Source organism: Triticum aestivum, chromosome 7A, assembly GCF_018294505.1.
Source record: "Triticum aestivum cultivar Chinese Spring chromosome 7A, IWGSC CS RefSeq v2.1, whole genome shotgun sequence".
Taxonomy (NCBI): domain Eukaryota; kingdom Viridiplantae; phylum Streptophyta; class Magnoliopsida; order Poales; family Poaceae; genus Triticum; species Triticum aestivum.
In genome coordinates this window covers 201,804,117-201,815,166 of record NC_057812.1, presented here as the reverse complement: position 1 = coordinate 201,815,166, position 11,050 = coordinate 201,804,117, and the positions used below count along the sequence as shown (strand labels likewise).

At 51.3% G+C, this 11,050-nt stretch overlaps 1 protein-coding gene across 23 annotated transcripts in view; it reads right to left on the bottom strand.

Moving 5' to 3' along the window:
• LOC123150573 (uncharacterized) overlaps positions 1 to 10,441 on the bottom strand; it is a 12,172-nt gene extending 1,731 nt beyond the window's left edge. The window contains exons 1-9 of one of the 23 annotated variants that reach the window (XR_006475217.1): positions 9,864 to 10,441; positions 9,582 to 9,752; positions 9,411 to 9,505; positions 9,167 to 9,299; positions 8,007 to 8,221; positions 7,878 to 7,913; positions 7,700 to 7,771; positions 945 to 990; positions 7 to 848 (exon numbers count right to left, since the gene is read on the bottom strand). Coding sequence is in view for 1 of the 23 variants with exons in the window: in XM_044570411.1 (XP_044426346.1) it covers positions 8,201 to 8,221; positions 8,299 to 8,637 (360 nt within the window). In the remaining 22 variants the exon portion in view is untranslated. The other 22 variants (XR_006475214.1, XR_006475211.1, XR_006475206.1 and 19 more) reach the window with 22 other exon arrangements.
• Between the last annotated feature and the right edge of the window lie 609 nt (positions 10,442 to 11,050).

The window sequence follows — 11,050 nt, the reverse complement described above, 5'->3', positions numbered from 1 at the left end:
TTGTTAGCAACATGCCAGCAGAAGGCATAAAAAGTGAGGTCACAAGTACACACGATTAAAATAAATATACAACCTGTGTGTTCATGATCATGTTAACGGAAGCAATTTTGAACAATAAATAGAAAAATGACGGGTTAAATAGTCTTCCAAGCAGGGTTCTAAGGTTCTCAGAAGGAAAAACAAAAATAAAGAGATGTGATGTTAAGTTTAGTTATCTAATAGGAAATACTCTTCAATAATATTATTACAGTTATCAGTTATGAATCTATAAACTGAAAGGCATTGTGTTATGCATAAAAGTTCTCTTGACCTACTACTACAAGAAAGCGCATTCCAATGACAACAATAGCCAATGCCCATTAATACAGACCAAAAGTCAATTTTAGTAAACCCATTGATCACAAGTTTTCCCGACAGAAACATGATAGATTTCGTCCTAGCTAGACTTTCATTAGCATCCAGATTAAATTCACCGCTATAAGAAAATCACTAACCTCAACATTGGGAACATAACTACAGATGTAAATCAACACTTTGAGTTGCTCTTAGATGCAATTCAAGGAAAACGAGAGCATGAGCTTGCTAAGTCGGATGCCTCATTTGACTTGTTGTACGAATCCACCCAAAAAGTGCATGATAATATAAACCATGAGTAAGGGGGCAAAGGGTAGTGCTCCAACATAAACTAATGCTTATACATAAATCCACATATAAAATCGAATCATTCGAGAACGAAGCATAAATCACCAAATTAATTATCCCTAAACTGTGCAGCGCACTAAAAGCTAGAGTCCGGTGAACACACAACCCGTTTGATCCTCCCAGCCTGGCCAGTGGCCACTGGCAGCCTGTGTTGGTATCCATCAACAAATATGCGATTAAGTCTATTTCTTCTTGAGGGAAAGAATTCAGTAAGCTAATTAATACATGCAATGGGAACTTACCTTTTTCTTTTCTTCTAAGGCACTTATGTTCTTACAAGATCTCTCCCTGCAAAAAGAAATCAATGTATTGTTGGGAACAGTCAATTTTATATCTAAACAAATCTATGTGAGAAAAATTACGAATACATATTATGATCAAATTTATTACCAGGGGAACCTCAGATTGTAAACTGTCGGGGAAACTGATCCACGAACACCTATGGGGATCGGCGGACCGAGCCCCTTTCGATTCGGTGAGGGCGGAGGTTGAACAAAGAGCGGATCGAGGCAGTACACGCGAGCAGTTTTACCCAGCTTCGGGCCGCACGGATGCGTAAAACCCTACTGCTGCTTGTTTGTGTGTATTGAATCCTTGCTCAGGAGCGATCGACGCTATCAGACTGAGCGTGGGAGTGTTTCTGGTGTTTCGAATGAGCCGAACCGGCCGAACCTCTTCTACGTTGCGCTTGGGCCTCCTTTTATACTCTTAAGGGGTCACCGACAGGTGGCAACGTAGACGAGAGGGGTAAAAATGGAAAAGGATGCGGTAGGTGCAGCTACCGCTACTGTAGACACAGTGCACCCTACCTAACTCTGACGGCAGGGGACAAGAGCATTGAATGCCTGTCTGAGTTGCCTAAACAGTGCAAAAAGTGACCGTTAGGAGCGCCACCGTTCGCCACGATGGCCTTCTCTTCATCTCCGCTTGCCACCACGTACCCCTGGCTGCACAGGCTCCCGCCACGCGCCCCCTGAGGAAGCCTCATGGCGACACGCGGGTGGGTGCGCTGGAGCGTGGGTACAGAGTGGCAACTGGCCTTCGGCAAGTACCTTGCCGGGGTCGTCGTCTTGTCGCGTCTGGAAGCTTGTCGCTCGCCGGATCTTGCCGGGACGCAGGGCGCGTCGCGGCAAGCTTTCTTGGTATGCCTTGAGTGGCCTTCCCGGCAAGCTCCTCTTGCCGGGGTCTTGTCTCTTCCCGGCAAGATCCTCTTGCCGGGGCCTGGGTTGGCCTTCCCGGCAAGCTCCTCTTGCCGGGGCCTTGATTTGAGTACTTTGTTCTTGAATGGTCTTCAAGGGAACCACGGAGGGTCTTGGCGGTCACCCGGCAAGCCTTGCCGCGGGGCGCTGCAACTGCCCGTGCACGAGTTCGGGATACTAGGGTACCCCTACTCTAGTACACCGACGGGAGCCCCCGGGCCTGGGCCATACACGGTGCCGAGCGCTGTTGGGCCAGGCCCAAAACAGTGCACGGGCACGCGCGGCCTGGGTCCACACCAAATCTCGCTCCGTATCCACCGCACCCCCCGCAACGGCACGCGTCAATCACGGCGTCGTGGGGGAGATCGTGGGTGGTTCTTTATTCGGAAAGAACGCAACGTCCGCCCCCTCCTCCTTATAAGCAGGGGAAACAGGGGTATTTCCCCTATCTTCGCCATTTGCTGCTGCAATCTCAGAAACCTCCGCCGCCCTTCTTAATTTTCAAAGTCGAAAGAGAGCAGCGCTCCGCTCCCGTCGCCGCCGCCACCACCAGCGCCGTCGATCTCCCCCACCGCCTCCGCCATGGCTCCGAAGCCCGGAAAGGGGAAGGCCGCGAAAGCTGTGAAGTCGACCGAAGCGCAGCGGCTTGAGGCGCTGCGGAAAGAGCGGGCCACTTTCCTCCCCGAGCTCTCCGCAAAGGATCTGAGGAAGTGGTACTATCTCTTCTGGTCGACGGAGACACGGGCGCATCCGCGCACAAAGGTACTCTCTGCCATCACCTCGCAAGAAGCTCCAGTTGGCGGGTACCTTTCTTTGCCGTGTTCTTCTACTGCGGGCTCTGTCCGCCATTCTCTGATTTCTTTTGTGATATCATGAACACCTACGGGCTCCACCTCCTTGATTTTACCTCCAACGCCGTCTTGACCGTGGCAGTTTTCGCCCATCTATGCGAAAACTTTGTCGGAGTCCACCCCAACGTAGCTCTCTTCCGCCATTTCTTCATGCCCCGTGTCGAGAGAGGGGAAACCCTTGCCGGGGGGATCGCCTGGATCTCGCGAGCCGGCAAGAAAGAGACCTATCTGGAGGGGGAGCTCCGCAGCAAGTGGGATGAGTGGAGAGCAAACTGGTGCTGGGTTGTAGAGGAGAACCCGCAGCCGTTCACCGCCCTGCGCCAAGCCCCAGCAGTGCGAGGCAATGATTGGAGCGCTCTGTCCGCGGACGATGACAAGTTGAAGATCGCCACCACCCGGATCTTGCGCCTTAGGCTTGCCGGGCTGACCGTAGGAGCTGTTGGCGCAGATTTCCTTCGTCGGCGGATCGCCCCTCTGCAGGCGAGGGGGAGACCCGCCTGGGAATTTGGAGGCCCGGCAGATATCATGAGGTTGCGCCCAGGCCTCAACTTCAATTTCACCGTCATAGAGTTGGACAGGATACTTAAGGAGATATTCAAGCATGACCCACAGCATCCCGAGTGGTTCAGGTTGCCGGCAGGCGTCGTTCCTCTGTGCAACAACTCCTCGCGCGACCGCATCTGCGCCATGATGCCGTTGTGTGACTCGCACGGGATCGCTCCAACTTGGCAAGAGCCCGCCGGCGACGTCGTGCAGCAGTTCTTCGACAGCCTAGTGGAGGTGGCGGTCAATGCTGACGAGAAGAAGCTCCTCACCCGCGACATCACTGATCAAGAGATGGAGCGCATCGCCACCAGGGCGGAAGAGGCAGCGGCAGCCGCGGCCGCGGGTGAATTCGGGTTCACCGTGGAGGAAGCGGACGCGACGTTGGCGATGAGTCTTGCCGAACGGGAGCAGCCCGAAGAGGAAGAAGAGCTCGCCGCGCCCGACGCCGAGTCGAACGAGCCCGCCGAGGGTGCGAGCGGCCCGCCATCTCCGAGGAGCTTGCCGCGAGCAGGGCCCGCAGCGCAGCCAAGAAGGCGCCTCCGCAGGGTTGGCGACGTAGCAGGGTGGCAAGTGGGCCAACAGCCGCAGCGTCGCGCGACGCACTCTACCGCGGCAAGTACGGTAGCCGCGGGAGCGCCTCCTGCCGCAGCGACAACTGAAGCGGGGACGTCTCGGGCTGGCGCCGCAGCCCCCGCCAAGCGGCCAAGGGATCCCACCCCTCCACCTCGTCGTGCCGGAGGTGGGCCGAACTTCGACCTTTCCGCGCTCAGCTCCGACGAGGAAGAGGAAGAAGAGTAAGATTCCCTTGTTGTTCTTGTAGTTCTTCAACTTGCTGATGTTGTCTTGCATCTGATCTGACCCACCCTGGACTCTCCCTTTTCAGGACTCTGGCCCAGAGGGCGGCGAAGAGGGCCAAGGCTCAGGTGGTGGTCATCGAGGACGAGCCCACTACGACGACAGGAGGCGCGCCCGAGACCACCTTGCCAGATTCGGCCATCACTTCGCAGAGCATCCCCAGCGCAGCCCCCAGTGATACTGGCTTGCCGGGAAGGCTTTTATCTCCAGCAGAGAACTTTGACGTTCTCGATGCCAGCTTCCGGCAAGCTTGTTGCCAGGAAGGCTTTTATCTTCAGCAAAGAACTTTGACGTTCTCGATGCCGACTTCCGGCAAGCTTATTGTCAGGAAGGCTTTTATCTTCAGCAGAGAACTTTGACGTTCTCGATGCCGGCTTCCGGCAAGCTTGTTGCTGAGAAGGCTTTTATCTCCAGCAGAGAACTTTGACGTTCTCGATGCCGGCTTCCGGCAAGCTTGTTGCCAGAAAAGCTTTTATCTTCAGCAGAAAACTTTGACGTTCTCGATGCCGGCTTCCGGCAAGCTTGTTGCCGAGAAGGCTTTTATCTCCAGCAGAGAACTTTGACGTTCTCGATGCCGGCTTCCGGCAAGCTTGTTGCCGAGAAGGCTTATGGCGAAGAACTTCGTTGTTCTTGACACCGGCTCCCGGCAAGATCGTTGCCGGAAAGGCTTATGGCGAAGAACTTCGTCGTTCTTGACACCGGCTCCCGGCAAGATCGTTGCCGGAAAGGCTTATGGCGAAGAACTTCGTTGTTCTTGACACCAAAAAGATTGGTCCTAGGGGCGTTGCCAGCCCTCGGGCCATAACTGCATTTAAACATGACAAGTGATTAGCATCTAAAGTGCACTTAACTCGCTTGCGAATTTTGACTTTTGCTGCATATTCCCTATGCCTGCTGGAATGCTTTCCGGTGCGTACGATCCAGCCAGCAGCGCTTGAGGGAACGGGCCCTTAGCGGCTATTCGGGAGCATCGCCTCCCGGAAAGGTTTACCTTCTTGGTTCTAGCGCAACCGCACAAGTTGCCGAGCGGACTCGAGGCAACATGGAGCGCAACTAGCCCCGAGAAGGCTCCTTGGCATACAGGTCTATGCAGAAATCTCAAATAAATAGTGCATGCTATCTTCCTGTTCAACTTCTCTTTGTACGTCCACCCTACGCTTTCTAGGGAAACTTGCCGGTGCAGGCACCCTTGCCGCGAGCGCCGAGTGCGGAACTTCAGCAGCCTGCTGGCGGGGTCGCTACCGACAAGCAACCTTGTCGCAACTAGTTGCAGCTCACTTAAGTTGTTGAGCGGACTCGAAACAAAGTAAGGGCGCTAGCGGCTCACTTAAGTTGCTGAGCGGACTCGAAGCAAAGTAAGGGCGCTAGCAGCTCACTTAAGTTATTGAGCGGACTCGAAACAGAGTAAGGGCGCAACTAGCTACGAGTTGATTCCTCCGCGCACAGGTTTTCCATACAAAGAACAAAATCTCCGAGGCGGATAACCTTATATAGAAAGGAAATATCTAAAGTTTCGCACGACTTAGCTTTTCTGTTGCCGCACTGGCGTCGTTCTTTTGCTCGCCCGCTTCTTAGGAGCCATGACGATGAAGAACAGCTGAGCCTTGACGTGGACGGAACAGCTGCCGCCGAAGCTCCCCCTACTTGGCGCGCCAAAGATGTCGGGAAAACTGATCCACGAACACCTATGGGGATCGGCGGACCGAGCCCCTTTCTATTCGGTGAGGGCGGAGGTTGAACAAAGAGCGGATCGAGGCAGTACACGCGAGCAGTTTTACCCAGCTTCGGGCCGCACGGATGCGTAAAACCCTACTGCTGCTTGTTTGTGTGTATTGAATCCTTGCTCAGGAGCGATCGACGCTATCAGACTGAGCGTGGGAGTGTCCCTGGTGTTTCGAATGAGCCGAACCGGCCGAACCTCTTCTACGTTGCGCTTGGGCCTCCTTTTATACTCTCAAGGGGTCACCGACAGGTGGCAACGTAGACAAGAGGGGTAAAAATGGAAAAGGATGCGGTAGGTGCAGCTACCGCTACTGTAGACACAGTGCACCCTACCTAACTCTGACGGCAGGGGACAAGAGCATTGAATGCCTGTCTGAATTGCCTAAACAGTGCAAAAAGTGACCGTTAGGAGCGCCACCGTTCGCCACGATGGCCTTCTCTTCATCTCCGCTTGCCACCACGTACCCCTAGCTGCACAGGCTCCCGCCACGCGCCCCCTGAGGAAGCCTCATGGCGACACGCGGGTGGGTGCGCTGGAGCGTGGGTACATAGTGGCAACTGGCCTCCGGCAAGTACCTTGCCGGGGTCGTCGTCTTGTCGCGTCTGGAAGCTTGTCGCTCGCCGGATCTTGCCGGGACGCAGGGCGCGTCGCGGCAAGCTTTCTTGGTATGCCTTGAGTGGCCTTCCCGGCAAGCTCCTCTTGCCGGGGTCTTGTCTCTTCCCGGCAAGATCCTCTTGCCGGGGCCTGGGTTGGCCTTCCCGGCAAGCTCCTCTTGCCGGGGCCTTGGTTTGAGTACTTTGTTCTTGAATGGTCTTCAAGGGAACCATGGAGGGTCTTGGCGGTCACCCGACAAGCCTTGCCGCGGGGCGCTGCAACTGCCCGTGCACGAGTTCGGGATACTAGGGTACCCCTACTCTAGTACACCGACATAAACTTTTATTCAAGGGTGCTCATGGTGTTGACATAACTGACTCTTTCTCATTTATCAAGAACTCTGTGTGTTTCAATAAGAGAAAGCCTGAAATTTTATATTCACAACAAAAAGAGAAAGAAAAAATATATAAACTATTTCAGAGAATTTTATGATCCTAGAATATACGCCATGATTATAAGAAGTTATGTGACACCACTATTTCGAATATTTCAAAGCCACGGACTACACTAATACTGTTCTATTTCACTAACACGTGTGTCATGCATCGTTTTCAATTATCGATATGCAAAGTCAGAAAATCAATTATCTGAATTGAATGAGGCACAACTTTTTACATATACATCACATATGTTTTCTAACTACTTACCAAATCAACATTGTGAACTATACATCATAACTGGGACGCTCCTATGCGTGCTTCAACTACACAATGGAAAGTATAAATGTTGACAAATGAACATGGCTAGTCTGCATCCTGCCATGTGCTAACTAATATATATTGAGCTTGCTATGTTGTGTTGAACTAAAATAAGCCGGTCTTTTCTCTGTCCTGCAAAAGGCCAGTCTTTTGCCTTCCTCAAACAAGTTTGTGACAGGACTATGATGGCACTTCACATACACCAAGTAACAAAGAAATAGTTTCAACTTAGAAAAACAGAGATCAGTAAGAAGGATATATGTTCTCATTGTGCATATGGCAGAGCATCATAAATCAAAGAATTGAATCTCAAAATGCAACTTTTATCACCGTCAGGTATGAGTATCAATGCGCAAGTAGGCACTACAGGTTTTAACATGATTCGTGCACACTAATTAGACATCTTTTTAGATGGTCAGTACTGAAGCATGTTGTACTAAAGCAGTACTTTCATTTGATGTGTATACTTACTTGCTACTCCAACTTGCAGTACTGAAGCATGTACCACACTAATTTGACATCTTTTTAGATGGTCAGGTCCTTCTGACTTGCACATAGACATGGTGTCATTTATGTCAGAATAATGTACACGACAGCTAACCAAGTATAAGTCTCAAGTAATAGGACTGTAAGTAGTCGAGCAACTGACTGAGTATAATATTCAAACGTTGCAGACTTGGTTTGCCTACAAAAAAGATAGTAAAACATATATAAATTCCAATTGCATGATTTATTCCAAATTAATAATTACAAGATGCAACAATGGATATAACCTTACGTGGCGGCGGAGCTCCCTGCTCCTCTCCACCATGCATGGCGGCGGGGCTCCTTGGAGCCGACGAGTGTGAGAGAGGAGCTCCCTTCTCCTCTCCTCTGTTTTTGGGGGTGAGACCGCGAGACGAACCAGTACATTTAGCAGAGGGTGAGCATTTCCCTACTTTTCTCATAGTAGTATTGAATAACGGGTGGAATTCATTCCTGAAAAACATCAAACTGCCACCGAATGGTGTCCATGTGTCATCATCTATTCCCCAAAGACAACAAAATTGGGTGACATGTAGGTCCAGTACCACCAGCGCGTCGATGTCGCCCACAACCCTACAGTCCGCCGCCGGGAATGCCTTCACCGTGCTCCACACCTTCGACAGCAGCGCCGGTCCGTGGAGTCTGGTTGCGGAGGAGGCGCCGTTGTCGTCGAGGTGGAGGAGGACGGCGAGGATTTCTTGCGTGAGGTGGAAGAGGAGCTTCCGGTTCCACCGGTGCCAGAGCGGGCCTTGGCGCCGGTCGTCGGAGTCGTCCGCGGGGAGGTGGAACACGATCAGGTCCACCGGGGATGACATGGAGTGGCCCTTGAACGGCCAGTTCGGCGGCGGCATTGCGCACATTAACCCGCCACGCTCTAGCACCATCCGCAGGTAACCGTATTCAGGGTCGTCCTCCACCGACGATGATGACGAGGTGGCGCGGCGGTAGGGAGTAATCTGCGGCGGTGGTGCTGGTCGACGACGCGCGCGTGCGAGCTCGCCGCCAGCGCGGTGGCTGCGAGTTTGAAGGGAGGCGACGGTGGTGCCGCCTTTTCAATCGTTGTCTTAGGTGGTGGCTTCTTGACCTGTGTCGCGAAGCGCTTGCCCGTCCGGTGGTCTCTTGCACTGGACGGCCTGCGACGATAGCGGAGCCGCTCTGGTCGACGTGGTTGGAATTGGATCCCGAAGATATAGCTTCACTTAGCAGTCATAATGATTGTTCATGTCCGTAAGACACTTGTCAAACGTCAAGCATCTAACGAGAGCTAAAACAGTGTTCTACATGTAGAAATCACACTGTGAATTAATTTAAGAAAATAGCAATCTTATAACTGGCAGTGCACCCACAAGATTGCTAGAAAATGATGCATATTCAAAAATATAGAGAGGTAAAAGGCAAGGGAAGAAGTATCACCTTAGCTGTGTTAATACTATCACCCAGTTTTAATGATCTGCACTGAGCTGTATCAGTTATCTCCACAAGCTTCCAGACCTTTGACTTATGCATTGACTCATCAGCTATTCCAGGTTTTACATCAACCAAGTTTCTGTTGTCCCCATTCCATCAAAAAAAGTACAGAGTACGATCAAGTTAGTTGGGATCGCAATGTAAATTGTTTATAATAGAACAGACCAAATGAATCTGGATCAAAACAAACCATTGCAGTTATAGCTGATGGAGCAGCAGTTCAGAACTGGTTGCACCGGCGGCGGCGGCTTCCACGGCACCAGCAGTCAGTGGATTTATTAGAGGCTGCACCAACAAGAAACGATTGATCCATGCATGTGGGGAAAACAATCTCAATTTGTTTCTTGGGAAAAGTAACTACCTTTGTTACAGTGTCAGATGCACTACGAGAAGCATCGATAGAACGATCTTCCAGTGTGCGCAATAACCGAAGACCATCGGCATTTGCTAAAACTTTGGTACCATTATCAAGTATCAACAGTAGAGACAGCCAACAGAGTACCCTCCTTGTTAAAGCGAATACACGGCTTGCCTGGTAATTATGGGACCAATCACCAAGTTAGAACAAGAGAGAGGTTGGTATTACATTAGTATCAAATCAGAAATTCACCAACATAAGCACATACAAACGAAAAGAACTCACATGTAGGTGCAGATTAGATGGGTGGGCTAGGTGCTGATATAGGAATCGTACAATCGATCAAAACTGTCGGCGACGTTCTTGTTCTCCCTGAGACATTGCAGGTGCCTTTGGTGACGATGCTCCTACAGAACTTCTCCCGCGTCTCCTCATGGCGACCCAAACCCCCCGCGTGATGGCGAGGACCACAAGATCTGGCGGAGGGGATTCACGCAGTAGCGAGAGGGGATTCACGTAGTGGCGAGGGGTGTGGCATCCGGATTGGACGTGAGGGCGGGAGATGGTGAGGATGCGGGAGGATGGCACAGATGCGGAAGCAGCGGTGCGACCGTGGCAGATCTTGCTGCGGCCGAAGCTCGTACGGGGAGAGAATGGGAGGGGAGGGAAGGGGGCGCCGGCAGAGGAGTAGAGGGCGGAGGCCGGGATTGGGGGAGACGAGGTGGGCGGTGGGGTTGGAGGCCGGCGGCTGCTTTGGAGGAATCGGGAGAGGAGGAAGATAGCGGCGGCGGGCGGCTGGTTTGGCGGACAGTGCGAGGTGAGACAAAAAACCAAACCAACGGGATGGTGGAAGGCTAGATGAAAATAAAGCGGACGAAAATAAACCTTGAAGCGAGATTACCAACTTCTCGAGTAGAGATACCTAACAGTCACGTATGGGAGTATATGGGTCGACCCAGTTGTGCTTTGCTTTAAATCTGTTAACTGATGACATGTGACCGCTGATTGTTGACCGGCCGACCAGTAACCTTGAACGTTGACCATTGAGAGTTGACCGTTGACTTTTCAAAAAAGGAAAAAGTTAACAAATAATGAAAAAGCTCGAAATGTGAAAAAGGTTCATGAAATTTGGAAAAAAGTTCACAAATTGAAAAAAGTCCTTAATTTGAAAAAGGTTCACAAATTTTATAAATGGGGAAAATATAAATAAATAAATAAAAAGACAACTAAAAATAAGCATGAAAATGAAAACAAAAATGAGGAAAACCAGCAAAACCAGTGCTGGGGAAAAACTAGAAGAAAAACGCCCCCAAAATGAGGGTGTACATGGGCCGATTGGGGGAGGGGGGTGGGTGCGCCGGTTTGCAAAATGCACTCTAACCCACGCTTAAGGTACCAAATAGGAATTGAGCAGAAATAGTCTTAGAGCAACACCAATAGCTCCTCTATCTCTAAACTAACCATTTTTTACC